Raw genomic sequence first — 26,183 nt, forward strand, 5'->3', positions numbered from 1 at the left:
AAAAAAAAAAAAAAAAAGAGGAGCAGGTGGGGAGTTAGTGTTTAATGGGTACAGAGTTTTAGTCAGAAAAGATGAAAAAGTTCTGGAGATGGATTGTGATCATGGTTGCAAAGGAATGTGAATGTACTCAGTGCCACAGAACTGTACACTTAAAATATGTACACTACAAATGTATCCTAGACAATCTGTGAGGGAAATGAAGGCAGTAGAGGCTGTTTTCACTAATCCTTTGCCTTAGATAGGATAGCCTTCAAGATGACTCCAGTGATCCTCACCTCCTAGTACTCACTCCTCTGTACTGTCCCCTTCCACACTGACCTGGGTAATTAATAGGATACAGCAGAAATGACCTTCCAAGACTAGATCATAAAAGACACTGCAACTTACAACTGGTTCTCTCTTGGGGAAGTGAGCTACCATGTGGTGAGGACACGCAAGCATCCTATGGAGAGGTACAGGGATGGGACACTGAGGCCTCCAGTCAACAGCCAGCATTCACCTGCCAAGCAGTTGAGGGGACACCTTGGAAGTAGATCCCCCAGCAGCCCCAGCTGACACCTGGGCTGCAACTTCATGACAGAGCTGAAGCCAGAATCATCCAGCTAAGCCGCTCCCTAATTCCTGACCTACAGAAACTGTGAGATAATGTTTTACAGTTGTTTTAAGCCACTACGTTTTGGGATAATCTGTTACACAGAAATTGATAACTCAGACAGATGGCATGAGGACCCGTCATCAACTGCCTGAGGCTGGTGGTGTCTTCAGTCACTTATATATCTCAATTTGTTCCTGGGATTACATCACAGGTACTTACAGATATTCTGAGACCCCATTTAGATAAAGTTGCATTTACCTTTATATGTTTTGAATACCCAACAGGTATTCTTAGGAAAAAGTATTTCCCAAGATTGGAGCAGCAGTGCAGAATTTCAGACACTTAAGGCTGGGAAGAATAATTCCTAACATAATATACCTTGTCAGATAATGTGAAATTTGGTGAAATACTTAAAAATCTGAAGACAGGCCAGTGTATTAAATCATTTTACTCCTTAATGTATGTGAATTCTTTTTAAATATATTTGTATAAAAAAAGGCAAAAAAATAAATAAATGAAGGCATGAAAGAAATGGGGTGAAGAAAGAGAGCGAGAGTGAGAGTGTGAGCGAGAGAGAGAAAAAAGGGAGGGATGGAGGAAGGGAAAAAGAGAGGAAAAGAAAATGAATTTAAGAACTTTGTCAGAACCATCTTGTTTTCTCTTGGCCCTGTGTGTGTACCCACCTAGAATTCTAATTTCTGCATCTGTGAGTCTCCAGTTTTTCAGCCCAAGTTTGACGAGTTGGGGGGCCCCCTCCAGTTGCTCCAACAGCCTCGTCAGACTGACTCGTACATCACTCCACCAGGGCAGCATCAACACCGTTAGCTCTTCCAGGATGTGCAGCCTGCCAACTTGAAAAACCAGAGGCTGGTTCAGGAATTGGATGCATCTCAAAACTGATGAAGGGATGTGGGAGCTTACTCAATGTGCAGTGAGAATCGACTTGTTTTTTGGTTAATGTTTTTACAGAAAGTGCTCAAGAATATACAAACATCATTCAGGATAGTGTGATGAAACTGTATGTACTAATAAGCCAACTTTCAACAAACATCAAATCATGGACGGTCTTGCTGCATCTTCACCAAATTCCTGCCCTTCTGTATCATTTTGAAGCAAATTTCAGATAGTATGAGTTCTTTTTTAATAAACATAATTACAATATCATTATCACACCTTAAAAATCTCATCACTAGCTCCTTAAGCAAATTCATCCTAAACATCATTTACTCTCAGACACTAGATGCCTAGAAGGAGCCTCGGGGGCAGTGAGTATGTGAAAACTGCCGATTCATTAGCCATGGGCCTGTGTTCCTTAAGGACAGTTTAAGAAAGAGCAACATGACTTCCTTAAGGTGCACCTAATCAGGCAGAATTGTCATTCTTACTCAGTTCATGTAGAGCTTCGTTTCCATCGTTTTCCAAGTGATTTTCAGATAAGTCAAGAATGCTCAGTTTGGCCAAATTGTGAAGATTCTGAGCTGGAAGAAAATTTTAATCCAAAATAAAAAAGACTTATCAGGAAACCATATGTGCATTTTAAAATATCCTGAGAGAAATTCTGAGCCTTTGTCTTCTTTGTTGATAGTATACAAATCATTATTTAATTTGATTCATTGAATTATTCCCCAAAGGTCTCTGGATAGGTTTAACCCCGAACTCCCATAACTGTGACCAAATGGATAGATAGTTCCTACTCCTAAGTTCTGACTAATAAACTTCAACTCACATAAAGCCTAAAGTATCATAAAATATAGTTGCTATGTCACTAGAGGAAAGTCATTCCATTTCTCTAGCCGCAGTGTCTTCATCTTTAGAATGAGGAAATTGAACTAGATAAACTGCGAGGTTGCTTCCAATTCTTAAATGACCTTACCATGCAGTAGAAACAAAGGGACAAAAAACAGATGCGATGAGCTGTTTTTTGTGTACCTCAGTTTGGATGTTTTTGTTAATGTCATAGTTGTGATGTTAATAATAAAAAATAAGATACTGGGCCGGCCGAGTGGCACATCGGTTAAGAGTTGGCTTGGGACGCCAGCTCTGAGCACCAGGGCTCCAGTTCAGATCCCACATGCGGGCCAGTGACTCTGTGCCCTCTCCAGCTATGATGATGAACAACAGCTCAACCTGGAGCTGGGCTGCCGTGAGTCGCCGGTGACGGCATAGGCAGCAGTGGGGCTGGCCAGCAGCTGGCATGTGCTTTTGTGAGCGGCCGTCCAATTGCCAGCGAGCGACTGCCTCACCCGGGAAGAGCACTATGATCATACCAACATGGGACAGTGAAGTGACATTATCCACAACTACACTGAAGACCAAAAGGACAGCAACTTGTCTGTTCCCCTTCCTCGATTCCCCAACGCTGTTCCCCTACCCCATTCCCCAATAAAATATTTTTTAAAAATAAATGAATAAATAAGATACTAAAAACATGAATCATAAAATTCTATCACTCTAGCTAAGAACTGCTTAGTTCTATTCTTCACTCCAGATGACAGGTATCCCCCCTTTTCCAAAATTAGGTTACACCACTTCACAAAAGACCTACATTAGTACCTGTTTTCACTAACTGAAAGAAAGCCAAGAGGATTTTTGCTTTTACAAAAAAGGCGAAAAGCAAAAATAGTGTTCACCATTTGTTCTGCAGGAAGCCTACAGAGGCAGTGAGAGTGGCCCCGCCAAGCTCCTTCCTGGGAACCACACGCCACATCTCAGCATCAAATCACCAGAGCTTTGAACTATGTCGGTGAGTATCTGTGCTTGACCTTAATTTATTTTGTGCACCTGTTAGCACGTGTGTCCTAAGGTATCAGAAAAGCCTAAGAGAGGTTATGTTTTGGGCCTGGGAATGCTAAAATATTTTGCATAAAAGTTAATGGTGATTGATTCTTTGCTTAGTGCCATCTCAGCTTACGAAAGTTTTCATAAGAGTGCTCTATTTTCTGATAGTGGGGAAGCCAGTATTGATCATGGCTGCTTAATCTACTTGAAGTTTTTCCTATCAAGATTGAGTAGAAAAATCTCCTTTAAAAAAAATGAGTCGTTTTTCATGAATATATACTCTTATTATAATATAGCTGTTATTATTATCATTATTATTATTATTTTAGCTGAGCCATCCTGGCACCTGTTGGCAGCTCAGCAGCAACTCAGCTCGGGCTGGGCATCGAACCGCTGTTGCTCAGAGCTCACACTCTTGAGTGAGCTCTTAACCAACTGAGCCACTCGGCCAGCCCAAGCTGTTATTATTTTTAATCATATGAATCCTTTTCTTAGAGTAAAATATCTTTGAGGGGTTGGTGCTTCAAAGTAAAAAACCTACGGAACTTCTCTTAAAAGAGTACATTTGCTATTTTTAGTTCTAAACATGTCTGTCCCCAGTGACAAGTAGAGAAGTACAGGAGGAGTGTGCTCATCATTTTCAGGCTCCCAGTGCTTTTCTAGCCTTTTCTAATCATGGGTTTCTCTAGCTTTTGGTTCATGTTAGCATATAAATAATCTTAGTATCCTTACAGACTCCAGGCAGTTTTATATTCTGTTTTTAAAAGGGTTATAACCATCTTTTTTCCCAAAATCTCAATTTAATAAACATCTGAATTGAACATATCTATTATAGTTGATCCAGTAATATGCAAAGGTCTTTCCATACTTGGTATGCATACCCTTGAGGAACTCAAAAGACTCAACTCTTATATTAATAATGCACATCAATCAACTTTATCTGAACAGGGCAGTGGTAAGAATTGGAAGACCTGAGAACATTTAAGGAAATCCTTCACTCTGCTTCTCAATCATTTATTTACCCATTCATCCAAATACTTATTAAGCAATTATTATATAACTGGATATGTGCCAAGTTTCAAGTGCCTACTTATTTTCTTCCTCTTCACCTTCTCTTAAAATTATAACATCTTCTATTCTGAAATTGTCTATTATCCATCTATAGTACATTTTCATTTCAACCATGGAGAAAATAATTAAAAGCAGGCTAGATATTACTTAGAAGCCTTTATTATCTTTTCTAGTCTCTCTAAAACTGAAATTTCCTCTTGAGAGACGTAGCATGCATTACTATAAAAGTGTCACATGTTCTCTCTTACACTGTTCTTGTGCAGTTAATGCAGGCAATAGTTACCTAGGGTTTTCACAGCATTTGCCGACAGGCAGCAGGAAACTAATTGAATTTCTTCAAGTTCACAGGGTTCGGCTGACAGAGACTGTATTATATAATCCACTCCCTCCCCAATGTCAGACAAGTGGGTCAAACGAAGTAAACACATATTCTTCAGGTTTGTCAGACCTTCAGCTGCAAAAAGATGGAAAGGAAATGCATTAATATACCAAGTTAATTCGATATTACCATAGATTATTGGGCTGAAAAGAAGACCAAGAACAATTACACAGAGCCCTTGCCATGCTCTTTTTGTCGACACCTTAAGTTGTAGAAAGCCAAAGAGAGTAATTTTTCTTTCAACTATCACTGTCCAATCTCCTGGACCACACAAAGATCACTTATGTGGAGATCATTCTCTTAGTAGCACGATAAAAACTATAGTAAATGTGTAGTATTTTAATGGGTATCAACAGATACCTTTACCATAACTTTTTTCATAGAATGAAGTCTTCTAAATGAGCACTCTCTCCTTAGAATCTCCTCATCAATCTTAGAAGGGGTGGAGGCTGAATTTAGAGGGGCAGCATGGGGACTTCAGTTCCTAGGTATGCTTCTAGTGTAACTATTTACGGCCTCAAAAGAGCCTTGCTCGTGATTGCAATGATATGGGGCCTGCCTGATGCTTTACAATGAAGACCACACCCAATGCAGCATGTTCCACCAGGAGAAAGACTTACCTTATGTCAATAGTACAACTCAAAACATTCCAAAATGTCCCTCATTCTTAGGTGTAAAGCTGATGTGGACTTTAGGATGGATTAGGTATACCTTTGTGTCATTAAAATATTTCTTTATCTTGATGGTACTCTAACTAGAAGAAAGAAATTTTCTGTTTTAATAGTATCTACCTTGTAGAACTTTGGGAAAGTTGCAGATAATGTATGTAATCTATTTAGTATGATGCCTGGCACATAGTAAATGAATATTAATTGACTTGGGAGTACACGTAGCTCAGAGGTTGTGAACATGAGCCCTGAAGTCATTTTGATTTCTGGATCCTGTACTTAATAATTGTGTAACTGTGGGACTGTTGCGAGGATTCAATGAGAAAAAATATGTAAAAGTGCCTAGTACAGTGTCTAACCTATTACCCAGTAATTCTTTAATAAACAGTAAATTTAGACAGGTTTATTCAAGTCCAGACTTTGATTCCTTAATAGTAAAGCCAGATTGTCTCAGATAGGTGGGTTTTGTTTTTTTTTTGATTTTTTAAATTGGGGAACTGCCATGGTCATTGGTTACGCATTGCTTTCATGCTACAATGGCATAGTAGACTCTTTTAGGGAGGACGCAGCTCACAGTGGCCCATGCGGGGATCAAACCAACAACCTTGGTGTTATCAGCACCATGCTCAAACCAACTGAGCTAACCGGTCACCACTCAGATAGGTGTTTTTGAACTCTTTCTACCGATTGGTGAGAACTTAGGCAAGTCAATAAACTTCTAGTTTCCAGTGGCAGTAAAATGAGAGTTAAACTAGATGCTCTCAGGCTTCTTTGAGCTCTGATATTTGTGTAACTTATAGGCATGCAATAAATATTTACTGAACACTGAATTAATTTTATTATTGTCAGGTAGGCTATATAATGAAACAAAGGACAGCCATGTTTTAATTATAGGATAGGGTTGTTTTTGGGCAAGGAGATCGAAAAAAATAAATAAGGCCGAGGAGCATTTAGCTGAGGGCTCAAACAGGGGAAAATAAACAGCCAATAAAATAAAGAAAAAGAGACCCCTGTTCCCCACCCCACCCCACCAGCACCACCACCACCAAAAAAAGGCAGGGACATTGGGGAAAAAGTTTCAACAGGAATCCTCCCTGAACTGGAAGACAAATTGTGTGTTCTGCTTATGTTCCTGAAGTTTTCTTGATCCACATTCATCCTTGTGCTCCATTCCATTTATGAAGTTTTATTTAGTTATAAAACCACAATATAAACTTTTTATATTGTTTATATGTGTTAAATACAAATATAGTCAATAATTTATGAAGTTTTATTTAATTATGAAACCACAGTATAAACACTTTACATTGTTTCTGTGCTTTGAATCAGCCAGGGAGATAAAGACATATCATGGATTCTGTCCTCAAAAGGGTTACAATATAGTGGTGTACAATTTGCATAAAATGGTGCTGAAGGATTGGAATGGGAGTAGAGAAAACTGTCTAGGAAAACCAATGTAGCCACAAATACATAAAGGCTTCCTTGCCTTATATAGATACAGCCAGTACCAGAGTCCTGTGTTAACTCTTCTTATTATCAAACTTACATTGATAAAAAAATTAGAGGAAACAAAAATCTGACCTAGTTTTATAGCATCTTCCTCATTCATCTTAATGTTATCCAGTGTAAGCTTCGTGAGGTTCTTCAAATTACCCAAGCTGTCAGTTAGACCACCTGCCAAAAGGAAAGAAATTGGACTGTGTTCAGCTGTCATTTACTAAATTTCTGTTACCAGTTAAAAGATTTTAGTTGTCACCATCGACAAGAAATGCTCATGAAATTGACACAAAAATATATGTTTTTGGTCAGAGATGGACACCTTCCTGAGCTAAAAGCTTGTTCTCCAAATATAAATGGAATCAGACTGGAAAAAAAAATCACAGAAAGATAACAGGGAAATCTCCAAACACTTGGAAATTAAACAACACACTTCTAAATAAGCATGAATCAAGTAAGAAGTGTCAAGGAAAATTTGAAAATATTTTGAAAAATATAGAAATTTAAAAAATATATCAAAATCTGCAACTAAAAGACTGATTAGAGGGAGGTTTACATTATTAGATGCTTATATTACAAATGAGGAAAGGTCTCATCTGAAACCTTACTATTTAAGAAATAAGAGAAAGAAGAGCAAAATAAACCCAATGCTAGAAGAAGGAAGAAAATAATAAAGATCAGGGTAGAAATGAATAAAAATTGGAAACAGATAAATAATAGGAAAAAACAATGAAAAGGGATGTAGCTTTGGAAAGATCAATAAAACTGATAAAATTCTAGCAAGACGGACAAAGAAAAGAGGAAGAACAATTACCAATATCAGACACGAAAGAGGATATCACTACAAAAACTGCAGATATTAAAAGAATAGAGACTAATGTGAACTAATCTATGCTCATAAATTTGACAACATAGATGAAATTGCCCAGTTTTTTGAAAACCACAAACTAGTAAAACTCATACAACATGACTTTGGTAACCTGAATAGTCCTATATAATTACTAAGGAAATTGAATTTGTAGTTTACAACTTTCCAAAAAAGAAATCTGTGGGCACAGATCATTTAACTTGCAAATTCTACCAAACATTCAAAGAAGAAATAACACCAATTGTATAAATCACTTCCAGAAAATAGAAGTAGAGGGAACAATTCCCAACTCATTTTATGAAGCTACCATTACCCAATATGAAACCCAGATCAAGAGAATAAACCAAAGGAAATTTCAGGCCAATATCACTAATGAACATAGATTCAAAACTCTTCAACAAAATATTACCAAGGAATCCAGTCATATATAAAAAAGAATATTATACTACCACCAAGTGGACTTCATACTAAGAATGCAGGGCAATATTTGGGACTTAATCCATGTAATAGACTATATTAACCATTTAAAGAAGAAAAACTACATGATCATATAAACTGATGCAGAAAAAGTATTTGATACAATCTAACATCCATTCATGATAAGTATTCTCAGCAACCTAGGAACAGAAGGAAATTTCCTCAACCTGATAAAAGGCATCTACAAAAAAATTACAGTTCACATCTTACTTAATGGAGAAAATCTGAATACTTTCTCCCAAAGATCAGGAAAAAAGTCAGATGTTCACTCTCACCTCTCTATTGAACATTGTACTGCAAATCATAATTAGTGCAATAAGGCAAGAAAATGAAATAGAAGGAAAACAAATTGAAAAGGAAAAAACAAAATTGTTATTTTTGGAGGTGATATAATTGTCTATGATAAAAATTTCAAGGAATCTACCAAAAAAAAAAAAAACCAAATCCCCCCAAAACTCCCAGAACTAGTAAAGGAGTTTAACAAAGGTGCCGAATACAAGATCAACACACAAAAACCAATTGTATTTCTATCTAGTAGCAATAAATACCATTTATAGTAGCTCCAAAAGAATGAAAAGGTTAGGTATAAATCTATGAAGCATATACAGGTTCAACATGATGAAAACTACAAAATGATGATAAAAGAAATGGAAGAACGTCTTAAAAATTGGAAAGAAGAAACCATGCAAATGGATCAAAATATTCCACATGGTAAAGATGTCATTCTCCCTAAATTGGTCCATAAATTTAATGTAATTCCAACCAAGATCCCAGGAAGTTTTTGATGATATAAACAATGTTTCTAAAATTTATATGGAAAGGGAAAGGAACTAATATAAAAAAACAATTTAAGAAAAAAGAAAGAATAAAGTTGGAGAAATAACACTATCCAATTTTATGACTTACTATAAAGCTACAGTTACTAAGACATTGTGGTATTGGCCAGAGGTAGACAAGGGTATTGGCAAATGATAGGTCAATAGAAGAGAGTCCAGAAATACACCCACATAATTATAGCCAAATGATTTTGGACAAAGGTACAAAGGCAATTCAAACATGAAAGAATAGCCATTTCAATAGGTAGAACAACTGGATATCCATATGCAAGAAACATGAACCTTGATAGAAGCTTCACACCTTATACACATGTAACTCAAAATGGACCACAGATCTAAATGTAAAACATAAAACTGAGAAGACAGGAGAAAATCTTCATGACCTGAGGTTAGGCAAAAAAAATTCTTAGACATGACACCAAAAGCATGATTCATCAAAGAAAAAATGGACTGCAACAAACTTTAAAACTTTTGTTCTATGAAAGACACTATTAAGAGAACGGAAAGACTAGCTACAGATTGGGAGCAAATATTTTCAAATCAGTTGTGATCTGAATGACAAAGGACTTGTATCCAGAATAGATAAAGGACACTCAAAACTCAACATTAAGAAAACAAGTAACCCAACTGAAAGGTGGGTAAAAACCTCAAGGGGCACTTCACGTAATGGGATATGTAGTTGGCAAACTAGCACGTGCTAAGTTTTCAACTTTTATCAGCCAACTATGATGAAATAACACTACACACATAATTCCAGTTGCTCCACTTCCTCGGCAGCACTTAATATTGTCTGTTTTTTTCTCCTTATTGTAGAATGACAAAAATTGAAAAATATGGAGAATACCAAATGCTAGTGAGAATGCAGAGCAACTAAATCTCTCACATATTGCTGTTGGAAATATAAAATGACACAAACTTGATAATAGTTTAGAAGTTTCTTTGAAAGTCAAAGGACCACTTGTCATATGGCTCAGCAATCCCACTCCTAGGTATTTAGCCAAGTAAACTGAAAACTTATTTTCACACAAAAACCTGCATGAAAATGTTTATAGTAGCTCTATGCGTAATTGCCCAAACTGGAAATAACCTACATGTCTTTCAATGGTGACTAGATAAACTGTAGTATATCCATATAATAGAATACTGTTTAGGAATAAAAAGGAATGAACTAGGAGGAATCTGAAGGGACTTGGAGGGCAAAAATAGACATAAACCTTGGGTATAAACGACAGGGAACTGGATTTTAGCCATAAGAAAGAATAAGCACTGATTAAAATCAAATGGCAAAGGGGTCAGGGAGATAATGTTATTACAAAAAGTAGAACGGGTGGGCTCTGGGCTCTGGAGACTTTGTGTCTCGTACAAGGAGCATAGGAGCAAATCATGAAACTCTCACAGCTTGTTTCCAAGTGAGGACATGGGACCTGTTTCCAAATCTACAATTTTCAAGACAAGTGAAAAACTTGGATTTTCACATGATATCTCGCAGTTTTCAAATGCTGGGCTGGCAACTCTTTCAGGGAGAAGAGTCATGGCTAGAGGATGGAAAGAGGAGGAGGAGACTTTTCATTGTAGGTTGTTTTATAATTTGGACCATGTGAAGTTATTACTCAAAATGTAAATTAAATTTTTAAAATTAAGGTAAAATATTGGCAAACATTAAAAAGAAAATTCTAAACACTATGCAGGCCAAATTCAGCACATAGGTGACCAGGTTGCAAGATCGTTACAAAGGAATAACCATCCAGAGGAGGCAGTGAGCTCTCTGACATAGAAGGTCTAGTAAAGCCTGGGTGACTCTCAGGAATCTTACAGAAGGGATTCCTGCATTGACTGGGAGCTTGCAAAGATTATCTGTACAAAAGATTCTAGATTCTTATCTCACAGACAATTTCCTCTGCAGGTGACAAGTGAGAGTACAGTGGAAAATCACCTGCGATTGTAAACCAATCCTAGATTACAGTATAGCAAAGGGTCCTGCCAGCCATAGCTTCTTCCCACCACACAGCAGCCCCTGCTCCCAGGAACAGGGCTGATCTACACAGGTAGGACAGACACTCATCTTTAGTGTCATTTTGAATTTGGGGAAAAGTCCCTTTTACCCAAAAAGATTTCCCCGCATATGTGTGTCTGAAGTCTGAAATTTCTTCATGTTACACAAAATCTGTGCCCCAATTTTTTTTTCAAAATGAACAATGCTTGGGGCTGGGGTTGGTTCTGCAATTTTCCTAGCCGAGAATCTAGTAGCACAATTAGCCACTAGCTCCAGTAGGTGACTAGTTTAATGGCTAGATTTCCTCCCAGACTTGAAGGGGGGAGGGGTGACACTAGCAGGGAAACAGTGGGTGCTAGGTGGAGATGGACATGCTGAGAAAAGGGAGAATTCACTGAAGTCAAGCTTAACCACTAAATACACACACACACGCACACGCACACACGTGCACACACACAACGCACACATGCGCGCGCACACACGCACACACCACACACACATGCACACACCACACACACACGCACACCCTTTACTATATATATATATATATATATATATATATATATATATATATATAAACTATATAACTATTCAATCAAATTGCATAGCTTCTGCTCTGGAAATCTTCCCTAGGGCCTCCCAATCTGACAGCGTTCTCCCAACATGGACCTCTCTCCCCAGCCCTCCCACCTCCCTTCTGACACCTGGTAGAAACTCTTAGAAAACTTAAGGAAAAATTATATGATATCTAGTATTTCTGTGGTACTTAGCCAGGTTCTACAATATTATAGCTTCAACTGCTGATGTTTACAATACCTGGCAGCCGCTGAGTCTGTAGGTTGTGAATACTCAAGGTTTTCAGGTTTGTCACAGATGCAATATGCTGCTCGTCTTCTATGGTAAGAGGACTGGCTTCCACCATGAGGGAATGAATGTTCTTGCAGGTGCTGAGGACCAAACTGAGGCTTCCAGCCATGCCCGCACATCTCTTAATGTATAGTCTGAGGCTTGTAGCAGAGCTGAATATCTTTCCCAGATATTTGATATCTTTCTTATTCAACTTGCTGAAATCCCGGAGTGTAACCTCCAGAGTCTTGAATTCCTGCTTCCAGTTAAAGAACAGAGACACGGCCCTGCTGGAAATGTAGGTTCCTGAGGACCCATCCATGTGGGTCTTGCTTGTGTCCTCTGGGGTCTTGTTCTGCAAAGCTGCGGCTCCCCCATAGAAGTCCAGTTTAATGAAGTCCAGAGCACTTGCACAATTAGGCAAGTGTTCAAAGAAGTCAAATAAGTAATCAGGGATGTTCTCTGAGTTGATATATAAGCTTTTACCACGAAAGAAAGCTTCGAAGTCTTCACTCAGTGCTGATTTGGATATACTCTCCTGGAATAAACTGATGCCACACTCTGTAAAGGAATTGACGTTTACGGCTTTCAGAATCTCTTGCATAGCGGTGCTTTTTTCATTTTGCATAGATTCCTGCCTCCAGAGAGCCCTCTTGGGGATGGAAAGCCCAAGGAGGCTGCCGTGCTGACACACTGCTGCAAGGTGATTCAAAATAGCCTTGGTGGCTTCGGCAGATGACCCACATGTATACAGGAGCAGGTTGCTGTACTTGGATGTAATGTCTGAAATGGTAACCATTTTCTGCAAGTGATTGTTCCCCTCAGTCACCTCCTCTGGCTCTCGCGACATCAGTAAACTGCTGAGTCTGCGTCCTGCTACGTACTCCTGGAATGATTTATGAAAGAATTTATACTTTGGCTTGAACCTTTGAGCTGTGTATTTGCAGAGAAGTCCCGTCGTCAGTAGGACGTCCTCGTTCACGCTGGACACGTCCTCCGGTTCAAAATCAAACCTGTGGGAGAACACGCCCTCTAGAGCTAGGTCTCCACAGTGGTCCAAGCTCCGAGTAAAGTCACTTGCTGTCACCCCTTTACGTTTGTGCTTGTTTTTATGTATCAGCAAGTCGTAGAACGTACAGAACAGTGTTGTTTGTGTGTGAGAATGGAACTCACTTTCCCCCATCTGGATTGCACAAGTGATGACCACAAAGAGAGGGGTCTTCATCAGATTCCTCAAGCACCTGGATCTCTGAATTTGGAGTACCAAGCCTTCAGCAAGCTCCTTTATCAGCACTTCCCGGATGAGAACCTGGGCACTCTTCTCCGTCATATCCCCCAGCTCGGCAGTCAGGGCACCAAACTGCCTGATGTGCCTCAGGCACTCAGTGGTGGTGGTGACAATGACCATATTCTTGAAGCGGTGGTTTTCCTTTATCAGGGCTTCGATTTCTGGGCAGTTCTGGGCCTTGAATTCATTGTAACCATCCAGGAGAAAAAGAACCCTTTGCCGTAGCTTTAGCAGCATGGCCATGAAAGTCTGCTTCCTGATCGTGTCAGGTATGTCCACCAGTTGGTCACACAGGGTTTCAAAGAGTCCACCCTGGGCCCTGCTCAGACGGAGAAAGAAGACTAATTTGAATTTCGTCAGAGCCCTGCAGTTTCCGGAGGCCCAGAGCATGGCGACTCGCTGTAGCAGAGTGGACTTCCCTTTTCCCGATTCCCCTTCAATGATGCAGGGGCTCTGAAGGGTGTCCAGCAGACCGTTCAGGGTCAGCTGCTCCAGACGGTGATGGTGTTGGTCCTTCCTCCATAGGACAGGTTCTGTGAAGGTGCTTTTCAAATTGAAAATAATGTCAATATCTTCACCCAGGGGGTAGAAGTTCAGAAAAGAGGGGGTATGGTATAAATACTTTAAATCCTGAGCCAAATCATCTAAGTCTCCTTCTGACATCTGATGAAAAAGACCTGTGAGAGAAGAGGGGCGATTAAAAAGCACCCAGTTCTATGTCTCCCCAGAGTTCAGGAGGATGAAGGTGGGATAATGCTGGGAATCTGCCACTGGTTATTTTAATTTCCTTCCCCAATTCTGGGCCGGCACAAGGGGTTCCAGACATGTACTCCTGCTTTTGCCTGTCACCCTTTACCGTTCCTCCCCTTTTGCCTTCTGTTTCCTCCTTCCCACCACCAAAGCTTAGAACAGCTGAGTGCAAATGGGAGGAGCCTGTGTGCGGGTTAAAGAATGTGCATGGAATGGTGAGGCGATGGCTGAGAACGACGGCTGGGGGGAACTTTCAGCAGCTCAAGTCTTAACCTCGATTAAAATGACATGAAAAATTTACCAATTTAAAGAAATAAAAATCAAAATTAATATTTCATGAAAAGCACATGCTCCTTTTAGTCAGGCAGACTGTAGATCATGGAGCAGGTAGTCAGCTGGGCCACCCGCCCACAGACAGTCCTCATCAGACTGAGGAATGTTAAGAGCACTACTGCATCATGGACTTAAAGTGCCTTTATTATCCAGCGCGATTTTGAAGTGAGGCTGTACACTAAATCATTTATTCCCTGACCCTGGAGTTACTTACTGGCTTCATTATCACGTGATCTCATAGGAGTTTTTTTTCTGAGTGTGCCTGTGCTTTTCCTTAGCATGACCGAAGCCCACAGCCTGGTGACATGAAGAGGGAGGCGAGCCGAGGCTGTGTCATGGGGATTATGGATCTTTGTCATGATGTATTCTTATTGGTGGAACAGATACAAGCATACTGATACTTACTTTGTCCATTCAAGTCCTGAAACAGAGGATAGTTCCACTTTTCAAGGGATTTCAGAAAGAGGTTACAGGCTTCTGGACCCTTCTTCAAAATCATGTGGACGATCCCTCTTGCTGCATCCTGCTCCACCTTCTCACAGCAAATGATGTTTACTTCTTCAAAATTCAGAACATTCCATACAAAGAGCTCATCCACAACTTGCTTTATAACAGTCATTCCCATCCTTTGAATAAGGACTTGACTATTCTCCTTTAGGAAATTCACTGAGGAGATGGGAGAAGTATACATATTTATGTGTGTACATAATATGTGCATATGAGCATCATGTTGCAGGAGCATCAGGATTATGCATTTGTTTTCCTTTGGACCCATGTTGAGTTATGGAGATACCAAACACTTGAATTCCAGGCCCTAAAGAAAAGCTCTGCCATCTTATCCCCCAATATAAGAGGGTCCCCAGTGAGGTCGTAGTGGGCTTTCGAGTAAGGAGACTGGCCTCAGATCTGCCAGTCGCTACCACCTGTGTAAGCTTGGGAAGATGCTAAACCTCTGGGAGCCTATTCAATGCTGTGCTGCTAAGTGTTGAACACACTGGCTCTCTGGGGGGTAAAAGTCCTAATTCATAGCACTTACCAATCTCCTTGTTATAAATATTCCAACCATGGCTGATTTGAAGCTAATAATACATGCCAACTGGCTAACAAAAATCATGAAAATTCAACTATCAGGTCTCACAAAACAGTAAGAACCAGCTCCAGTACATCACTGGTTCCTTATCTGTACATTGGGGTTGAGAATAGTATTTAACTTATGAAGTTATGAGAATTCATGTATAGGATCTCAAACAAAGTAATAGCTCAGTACATGTTAGCTACTATTTTTAGTCATTATTCTGCTGTCACCACGCAAAGGAGTAACATATTTTAGCATTTGGTCTTTTGTGAAGAGTCTCACTGCAAAACAATTGTGTCCAGTATAAACCGTCTAACCTCTCGTAATCCCTGGGGAAGCTATGTCATGTCTGTGTCTGGCTCTCCAAGCTCTAACTCTGAAACACAGACCACCCTGTCCCCAGGCAGTCCATGACAGCTGGTCAAAACGTTTCCCTGGTTTTTCACTCTCAGACACTGTCTGCACTAGTTTTCTTCCTGGGCTAGGCCGCCCCTGGTTCTCAAATCTTTCTTGACTCATCCAAGTGGATTTGCTTCTTCCAAGGGCACTGAGGCCGCTCTGGTCTAAAATGCACCATCAAGCACTCCAGTCCCCACAATCCCACGCCAGCTTGCCTTTCTCTCTGTCACAAATCTCTACTGCTAACCTTGGCTGGATTATTACCACACCCCTGTCTACACGTCCTGTCGGCAAGTTTTTTCTCCCTCCTTCTGGGGTCTCATGTTTTCTCTTGGCTTCAACATCCTCCCTATGGAGAGGACCGATAAAGCTGGATCTAGTCACGGTCTTTATTTTACAGCTGAAGAAATGTTGCCTCAGAAAGACCAAGAGACCTCTAACGAGGCTTGTTCTTATTACTAATCATGGTATATCTTCCTGTGTATGGACTACCATACTCCTCTCTTATGAAGTAGTTAGGTGAAAACAATGTTCCTTATTCATTCATTCATTCAGTATTCATTCTTATCAGAATAATTTTATCTAAACCAGTGCTGTATAGAATTTTCTGAGATGAAGAACATGTTCTATATTTGTGCTGTCCAATAGAGTAGCCATTAGCCACACATGGCTATTGAGCACTTGAAATGTGGCTAGTGTGACTGTACAACTGAATTTTAAATTTTATTAATTTTTATTTATCTAAATTCACATTTCAATAGACAGATGGCAAGTGGCCATTATATTGGTTAGCACAGGTCTACATCCAGTAATCAAAGTGGAAAGAGTTACATTTTCATTGCCACTTAGATTTACACCATGTTTCTTCACAATGACCTTGACAGGTATAGCTCTCTGCTGTCTGGCTGAGAAGATATGGCTCAATAGGTGAGGCCAAGGACCAATATTTTAAAACATATACACCTGGTTATTATTTGCGTAAGTCCTATCCTGTCTGTGGTTCTGCCTTTTATTACAGGCTGTCACATTTGTTACTGAATTCTCAAAACCACAGAAGGATATTTATTGGGAATTCCATGTATAACTGGTCAGGGGAAGGCATGAATTGTTTTTCCATTCAATAGCATCAGTTTTTGGTAGCACACTATATAACCAGATAGATTTTACTTCTGGTATACTTACTTGTTCCAAATAAAAGCTTTCTACCCTTCTATATCTCAACAGACAGTATTATTTCCAAATGGACAGGTCAAAGAGGATCCCAATATTGTCCTCTTCTTTCGGTAAAACTGCTCCTCATTCTATAACAAAACAGAACCAGAAACAATCAGGCAGCAACCACTGTCACTTTTGTACTTACTCTTTTTTTCCACACCAAATACGGACACACTATACATAATATTCAACATCTATTTTTTTCATTTACTGTACTTTGGAGTCCTTTCCATATCAGTTATGTATTAAACTGCCTAATTTTTTAAATCAACCTCATTGAGTTATAACTAACAAGCAATGAAATGCAAGGAGCTTTGGCAGATGCACACACTCAAGTCAATAATCCCCCAGGTAAGATTTAGAATATTTCTATCACTGCAGAAAGGGCCCTGGTGCCCTGGTATAGTCCATCTCTGCTATTTCTCACCAAAACAACCACCGATCTGATTTCTTCAATGATAAATTAGTTTTGCCTGTTGTAGAAATTGATATAAATGGAAAAACGTAGTAGGTACTCTTGTGTCTAGCTCCTTTCACTCACCATCATGTTTTTGAGATTCACCTTGTTTCCATGTATCAGTCCTTTTTATGGCTGAGCAGTATTCCATTTTATGATCAGGTCAGTTTACTTATCAGTTTTCTATTGATAGACCTTTGGTTTGTTTCTAGTTTTTGGCTACTATGAATAAAGTTATGAACATCCATGTACAAGTATCTTTGTGGACATATGTTTTCATTTCTCTTGCATAAGTACCTAAAAGTGGAATTTCTGGGTCATATAGTTAAGTGTATGTCAATTTTATAGAAAGTGCCAAACTGTTTTTCAAAGGGATTTTACCATTTTATGTGCCCACCAGCATGTAAAACCAATAGTTCTAGCTGTTCCAAATCCTCACTAGCACTTGGTGTTACCCATCTTTTTAATTTTAGCCATTCTAGTAAGTGGGTAGTGGTATCTCATTATGAAGTTTTACGTTTTTTTGATGACCAATGATGTTGAGTGTGTTTTCATGTTGTTTGTTGTTTACTCATAAATATTTTGTGACGTATCTGTACAAATCTTTTGCCCATTTTACCAACTGGGTTCTTTTTTTATTGACTATTAAGAGTTCTTCATAGATTCTGGATGCAAATGTTTGTCAGATATATGTCTTATGAATATTTTCTTCTAATCTGTGGTTGCTTTTGATTGTACCTGGGATTTAATTTGTAGAGATAACTGAGTGACAAAATGGAGAGGCCAATGGCAGTGAAAGAAGTTTTATCACTTACAGTTCCTAAGAGAAGGAGGGTGCGCCACACCACACAGGGCCACACAGGGAAGTCCCAGAGTTGATCAGGGGGCAGAAGGCGCAAAGGAGGAAGCTTAGCCCAGAGCATCTCTTATGGTTTTCACAGGAAGGAATGGGTGAGGCAAGCTAGGAAAGTTGGAGCAAGTTTACGATTGCGTAGTTTGAATAATTTGGCAGACTCTGAGCTATATGGGTGGCCCTGGAATGATTTCAGGCAGGGAAAATATTGGCCTGGTGTGTGTGAGTTAGGATGAACTTGGTGTTTAGGGATATGGTCTTTGGATTGGTTGGTTTGCACATGAAAGGCATATTCACGGGCAAGTTTTCTGCTATCCCTAGGAATTAGCTAGCCCTGGGAAGGACAGTCTCTCCTAGCCAGCAAAGCCCCCACGATAGCAAAGAGTAATAAAATATAGAAAATAAAAAACATGATTAATACAATGGCTTCCCTATATTCTCTTACATCTTTTGAAAAGCAAATCATTTTCATTTTTATAAAGTCCAACTTATTAATTTTTTCTTCTTTGATTCCTGCTATTTGTGTCCTATCTACAAAATCACTGTTATCTTGAGCCACAAATTTTCACCTAAGTTTCTCTGTTAGCTTTTATACTTTTATCTTTTTGTTCATTGATCCATTTTGAGATCATTTTTGTTTATGATGTGAGATAAGGAGCTGAGGTTCATTTTTCCCCCTTAGGGATATCCAGTTTTTTCAGCATGATTACTTTAAAGAATATTCTTTACCCATAGCATTTGTTTCTATTTCTGAACTCTGTTCTGTTCCATTGATTTATTGGGTTGTTGGAAAAGTCATGATGCATTTTTGTAATGAAAAACAGAAAAAAGTATGTCATGACTTTTCCAACAACCCAATATATGCCTGTCCTTATACCAATATCACACTGTCTTGATTATTGTATCCTTATAATAAGTCTTGAAATAAGGTAGCTTAAATCTTTCAATTTTGTTTATCTTCAGAATTATTTACATTTTCATATAAATTTTAAAATTAATTTATTGATTTCTATTTTTAAAAGAAGCCTTCTTAAATTCTGGTTTCTGGTTTGACATGTAGGGAAGTCATTACTCCATCATAACTTCAAGTAAAAAAAGCTGAATAAACTGAAAATCAACAATTCTTTTTAGATCTATCAGGAAATTGAGGTGACAGGGCAAATTGCAGCCCCAAAATTTGAAAGACAGGTGGATACAGATAATCATAACTTACTGGAGCAGAAAACCACAAGGTGCAGAAACATATGAGCAAAAACATCTGAGGAACCAGAACTGGGGGGAGGAAATTCTAAACTGTAATTAAGGAATTGTTAGAGGCTCAGTGTGGACAGCCTGAGAGTTTTAAGAACTCCAGAAAGGGCCAGTCTTAGGAGGGCCCCCATGCTTTTGTGAGGTTTACCACTAGAAGCCCCACCAGGATATTACAGTGAAGATCAGAACAATCCCCTCGTGCTCCCAACAGAGGAAAGGGAAAAACCATTTTGAAATATACACAGAGCATTCTGTTTTTCTTAACAAGGCCTGCCCTCAAGAGAAATTACTTTACCAGAGCCTCAACTATGGGAATATTATCAGAACCCAGCTGACCTATGGGGAAGGAAATACCCAGGTTCAGCCTCCTCTAGCTTTACACATGGGGGAACAGTTTATTTATTTTACTACAGAGACATTTAAAAGTTACTACTATCAATCCTAAAGAAACAAAAGCATGGAAAACATGAAAAGTTCTGAAATATAGTGTGAACTAGAATATTTATAAATTTCTGCTAAACTTATTCTTACATTTAAGACTTTTAATAATTATTTTTTACCTGTTGCCTCATGTGAAAGAAACCTTTTGAAATTAAAATTTTTTTAAAGTATTCTTCATTCAACTATGAGCAAAGATATATTGACAATACTGGCAGTACTGCCTACTGAACACAAATATGCAAAACGATCAATTTCCTAGTCATTGACAAAGTTGCAAAAGGTAAGGCTGAGAAGAGATTTTACTGTTCATTATTATGCTGGACCAATATGTAGGTATACATTTTTCCTTTTTTTGTACTGCAGTATTTATTCTAGTTTGTTTATTTTTACTGCCATGTAAAAGAAAACTGTCATTACAAAACAACAATGAGATTTAAAAATGGATAAAGAACTTGAGTAGAATATTTCTCCAAAGACAATATACAAATGGCCAACAATCACATAAAAAAATGTTCAACATCATTAATCACTAGGGAAATGCAGATCACACCCACGATGAGATATCACCATGAACCCAACAGAATGGCTACCAAAATGGAAAATAACAAGTGTTGGCCAGGATATCGTGAAATTGGAACCTTTATGCACTGCTGGTAGGAATATAAAATGGTATAGCTGTTATGGAAAACAGTATGGAGATTCAAAAAATTAAAAATAGAATTACCATATGATCCAGCAATTTCACTCCTGGGTAAATAAATAAAACATTGAGAGCAAGACCTTGAAGAGATATTTGCTCAGCCATATTCATAGCAGCATGATTCGTGAGAGCCAAGAGGCAGAATCAACTCAATTGTTAACCAACAGATGAATGGATAAAATGTGATATATACATAAAATAGATATCATTCAGCCTTAAAAAGGACAAATCCTGTCACAAGCTACAATGTGGATTAACCTAAGGGCATTATGCCCAATGAAATAAGCTAGTCCCAAAAGGGCAAATACTGTGTGATTCCACTTGTATGCAGTACCTTCAGTAGTCAGTCAAATTCATAGAGACAAAAAAGTAGTATGGTGGTTGCCAGAGGTTTGGGGGAGGGGAAAATAGGGAGTAGTTGTTTAATGGATATAGAGTTTTAATTTTGCAAGAAGCAAAAGCTCTGGAGATTGATTGTACAACAATGGAAATATACATAACAGCACTTAAACTGGCTGAGATGGTAAATTTTATGTGTATTATACCACAATTTTTTAAAAAATGTAATTACTATCATTAATTTTGTTATATGATTATTATTGAAAATAACATTGTATAAAGGAGGAGGGTTTTTGAAATGATTTGTTTAAATGTCGAATATGCTAGGTACATCCAGCCAAGACACAAATAGTCACACTCTTAAGGCCAACTTTTCATCACTGGAAAAATAAATTAAGGTCAAAATGGAACTTCATGTTGGCACCAAAGAACTGGCCCCAGTGCATCTTTGTGAAGAGCCAGAGGATCTGAGACTTTCAAAGACGAAAGAAACAAGAAAAGCTGTCAAAGGAAAAAAGAATGTCTTGTAAGTCAGTTTTTCAAACTGGTCAACTCATTAGCGGGTCATGACAACAACTTAAGTGGGGTAAAATTAGCATATTTTAAAAAATGAAATAAATTAAAACATCAGAATGCACCGTATTTTTTTCATGAAAGTTTTGTTTCAGTTAATTATATATCCTGCCACTGCATAGTGATGTAAGATGTATTTCTTGTTATGAGTTGAGGTCAATAAAAGCTTGAAGGTCAGTGTGCTAGGGCACGGGTCAGCAAACTGCAGCTCACGAGCCACATGTGGCTCTTTGGGTACATACATATGGCTCTGAAGAAAAATTGAAAATGAAAATAAAACTATCATAGTTTCATTTATAAAATTTTTAAAGGATATTAGTCACATAATGGTGATTTCTTTTTTTTTTTTTAGCCATCCGGGTGGCAGCTCAGCTCAAGATGCTGACTTCAGTCTTAGCCTGCGGGTGGACATAGCCCACCATCAAACAGGCAGTCTTGTTCAAACAGGCAGTCTTGTTGTTAGGAGCATGTGCTCTCACCAGCTGAGCCATCCTGCCACCTGTTGGCAGCTCAGCAGCTGCTCAGCTCTGGCCAGGACTCGAACTGCTGTCTTAACCAACTGAGCCACTCAGCCAGCCCAGAGCTTGCACTCTTAAGCTAACTCAACCAACTGAGCCACTCGGCCGGCCCTGATTTCATTTGGTTTATGGCTCTCCAATAATTTTTAAATTGTTGTGAGGAACAGGATTGGCTCTTCTGTCTCAAAAGTTTGCCAACCTCTGTTCTAGGGCAACCCCATGGAGGGATATTTAATTCTGCCTGGAAGAGGTGACTCTTGAGTTGTTCTTGAAGGAAATCAAAGTTCACCAAGAATTTTGGTGGAACAGGCTACTTCTAGGCAGAGGACACAGCATAGGGAAAGAGTCTGAATACCAGGATTTGGGACAGCACCTGTTGTCAACAAGGGCCTATTTTGATGTCAGCATCAAGTTCAAATTTCAGTTCTACCACTCACAAGCTGGGAGTATTCGACTGGTACACAGAAATGACTCGGTAAGTAGCAGCTACTACAGATTTTTCCCTCCCTTTCTATGCCCCAAAAAGGAGTGGGTCTGAGAAGAATCAGACCCCTACTGACTGGGTCAGAGTTTAAGTGACAACAGAGAAAAGAGGAAGAAGATAGAGGAAGGAGCCAAGCAGTTCCTTATATTCTCTTGTAAACAGAATAAACTAGTCCTAGAGTTGGTCATGTAGTCACTTTGTCTGCTAAAACAGTCGATAAAAATTGCTATATGGATCACCAGGGAGGAATCTTAGCTGATTTTGAACATGCTAAAAATTCATATTCAGCTTGGATACTGGTAGTATTCTTCCTACCCACAGAAAGGCTATGACCAGATCAGGGAACCAAGTCAGAGAAAATTGACTGGTTAGTTATTAATTGTTCTTGAGGATAAAATCAACCTATAGTGTGAAGCTCAGGTAGTCCCACTGGCATAAAGGACAGAGTTGTGACCAGTTTGCTCCCCTGGATCGTGGCTGTGAACACGTCCCCACCTCCTTAAGCAAGCTGTCCAGCAAATAATTGAATTGCATGGAAGAAGTCTTTTTCTTTTTTTTTTAATAAGAATTCTTTTTTCAACATTTGTACTTTGGACAATAATATTTAGAACTACAGTAATTCTAAAAATGGACATTTTTTTCCAAATGGTTACATGAGCTCCTTAGAAAACTGAAGTTCCTCTGGAGCCATATAACCCACATCTATGGATTCATTCCCACAGCTTATAGATGAAATGATGGAAAAGTCATATACAATATAATGGGAGCAGAGAGGTGGCACACGTAAGTGGAAAGTGTGTGAGCTTTGGCACTGCAGTCCTGAATTCAAATCCTCACTCTGTGGTTTATTAGATGAGTACCCCTCCCTTACCGAGTCTTAACTTATTTTGTCTGAAACACTGACATAATATGCATCTCCTCAGACTGTTGTGAAGATTAAAAGGGGAAAGTGATTCAGACAGAGGTGATCAATGGGTGCTATCTGTCTTCCTTTCTAGTAAAAAGGCTCTCGACTAGAATGTTCTTAGATCTCCAACAGATTCCAGAAATCTCACATATTATTGTTAATATTAGTGGTCCCCAAAACCCATATGTTGAAGCCTTAGGCCCCTTAGGACAGGACTGTATTTGGAAACAGGGCCTTTAAAGAGGTAATTAGGTTAAAATGAGGTTGTAAGGGTGGGTCGTAATCCAATCTGACTGGTGTCCTTAACAAGACATGAGATTTGTACACACAGATGCTCCAGAGATGCAAGCTCAGAGGAGAGACCATGTGAGGACACAGTGAGAAGGCAGATGTCTGCAAGCCAAGGAGAACAGCCTCAGGAGGCCACCTCAGGAGAAATCAAACCTGTCGACACTTTGAGCTTGGACTTCTAGCCTGCAGAACTGTGAGAAAATAACTTTCTGTTGATTAAGCCAGCAGTCTGTGGCATTTTGTTATGGCAGCCCAAGCAGACTAAATACAGTTAGTAGTACAAAAGTGTGCTGAACTGTAAGATAGCAATGACAGGAGACGGGTTCTAGCCTAGTTCTATAGACAATGACCTGCCTGGCCCCTCGTCAACCCATTTTCCATCCCTCTAAACAGGGTTGTAGGGGGCCGGCCGAGTAGCGCGATGGTTAAGAACTGGCTTGGGATGCCAGAGGGCCCCGGTTCGGATCCCACATATGAGGGCCAGTGACACTGCCCTCCACAGCTAAGATGCTGAACAACAGCTCGACGTGGAGCTGGGCTACCGTGAGTCGCCGGCGACGGCATAGGCTGCAGCCCCTGCGGCAGTGGGTTGCCATGGGCTACCGTGTGTAGCCAGCAGCCAGCGTGAGCGGCCAGCAGCCGCAGTGAGCGGCCGTCCAGAAGCCAGCGACTGATCTGCCTCGCCCGGGAAGAGTGCAATGATGGTGCCAACTTGGGCCAGTGAAGCAACGTCCTCCACAACTAGACTGAAGAACAAGACAACAGCAACTTGTCTGTTCCCCTTCCCCCCAGTTCCCCACCACTGTTCCCATCCCCCCAATTCCCCAATAAAAATCTTTAAAAAATAAAAAAATAAAAATAATAAACAGGGTTGTAGGATTAATTGAGATAAAGTATATAAAGACCTGACAACATTAGGTGTCCTGTAAACAGTAACTTCCTTTACTTCTCTCTCCAGATACCGGGTTTTTCACCAGTAATTCAGGGGATTGGGTGAACTGAGTGGTCCCTCTATGTCTTTTCAGCTCACCTTGTGCGATTCTGACAACAGTTTTAGGAACAAGAGTAGGTTTCCTTCCCATAAGCCCAACATGTATTTTCGAAGTCCTTTCTCTCCCTTTGTCTCACAGTAAACACAAATCCACTTCTCTGAATGTACATTTAAACATCAACTCTAAGGAACCTAATGAAACCCGACTGGGCCAGACTGACTACCCCTACAATTTCCCTGCAGGCAAATCCAACCAGCCAAGCAAAACCAGTTATAGTCTTCAGTGTTAAGGCTTTTATACCTCCCAGACACAAGCTTTAAAGGAATATAAACCCAAATTTTAATATTTGGTTCCAAAACCTACTTAAAACCCCATTCTCTCTCTCCACAGTACCTGGCTGAGCAATCCAGTTACCCTCTTCTTGGTGGATCAGAAGACGCTTTTAAAATTAAGTTTCTTTTCATTTGCTTTTGGTTTCAGAGTAAGGTCCAGTGTCACGTAGATCTGAGGTCTTCCTTTTTTGTGGCCAGGGATTGTAAGAGAAGCACAAACACAGACAAGTGGTTTTTTAAAATTTTTTTCAAAGCATAGTAAGAATGGTTTGGACACAAGTACTACCTATTCAGAAAGGGAAGATGAGTTTAAGTAGCAGTAGGCAGAGAAAGAAGTATAACTTGACCCTTAAAGCTGCAAAAGCTAGAAATTTACATTAGGAAAGGAATTACTCATTTGTTTCCTATTTGTTCTCGACATAGGAATCCTATTGCTGTTGGTTTATTTATTCTACAGCTTTAAATGAAACAAAGTATTTTGAATATTTACTTCGTATTATTTTTATGATTAACTAAGAGAGAGAGACAGAGCAATGAAATGAGCTGGTTTGGTTGGTTAAAGCATATTGCTACTGCGGTCAAAATCATGCTTACCACCTGTACCTTGGATCCTGGCAGACTTCTAGCACATGCACACTCTCGGTCACCAGGGTCCTGGGAAAGTTAGCACACAGCAGATGGATCACCACTATCAATCCACTCCACTTACGATGCATGGTGCATTCTCCTGAATACAAACAGCCACCAACTCCCACTGGCACACACAATTTCAAAGTGGTGGTAACAAACCCCAGGAAGCCAGTTTACACCAAGCTCTGGAAATGTTGAAATTTCGTACTTCTCTTTTTTTTTTTCAAAGATTTTTATTGGGAAATTGGGGGAATGGGAACAGACAAGTTGTCGTTTTGTTCTTCAGTCTAGTTGTGGAGGACGTTGCTTCACTGGCCCAAGTTGGCACCATCATTGCGCTCTTCCCG

The 26,183-nt window shown here is 39.4% G+C and overlaps 1 protein-coding gene across 7 annotated transcripts in view; it reads right to left on the reverse strand.

The window, feature by feature from the left end:
- The window catches only part of NLRC4 (NLR family CARD domain containing 4), a 34,002-nt gene extending 7,961 nt beyond the window's left edge, over positions 1-26,041 (reverse strand). Inside the window, exons 1-9 of one of the 7 annotated variants that reach the window (XM_019653810.1) lie at positions 25,810-26,040; positions 25,268-25,385; positions 17,036-17,154; positions 14,785-15,045; positions 11,979-13,973; positions 7,073-7,165; positions 4,728-4,898; positions 1,981-2,073; positions 1,279-1,446 (exon numbers count right to left, since the gene is read on the reverse strand). In XM_019653810.1, coding sequence (XP_019509355.1) covers positions 1,279-1,446; positions 1,981-2,073; positions 4,728-4,898; positions 7,073-7,165; positions 11,979-13,973; positions 14,785-15,045; position 17,036 — 2,782 coding nt within the window. In that variant the 5' untranslated portion in view covers positions 17,037-17,154; positions 25,268-25,385; positions 25,810-26,040. Of the gene's footprint in view, positions 1-1,278; positions 1,447-1,980; positions 2,074-4,727; positions 4,899-7,072; positions 7,166-11,978; positions 13,974-14,784; positions 15,046-17,035; positions 17,155-25,267; positions 25,390-25,800 lie in introns of all 7 variants that reach the window. The other 6 variants (XM_019653809.1, XM_019653808.1, XM_019653813.1 and 3 more) reach the window with 6 other exon arrangements.
- Between the last annotated feature and the right edge of the window lie 142 nt (positions 26,042-26,183).

The sequence above is a fragment of the Hipposideros armiger genome, unplaced genomic scaffold (assembly GCF_001890085.2).
Source record: "Hipposideros armiger isolate ML-2016 unplaced genomic scaffold, ASM189008v1 scaffold_207, whole genome shotgun sequence".
In the NCBI taxonomy this organism is placed as follows: Eukaryota; Metazoa; Chordata; class Mammalia; order Chiroptera; family Hipposideridae; genus Hipposideros; species Hipposideros armiger.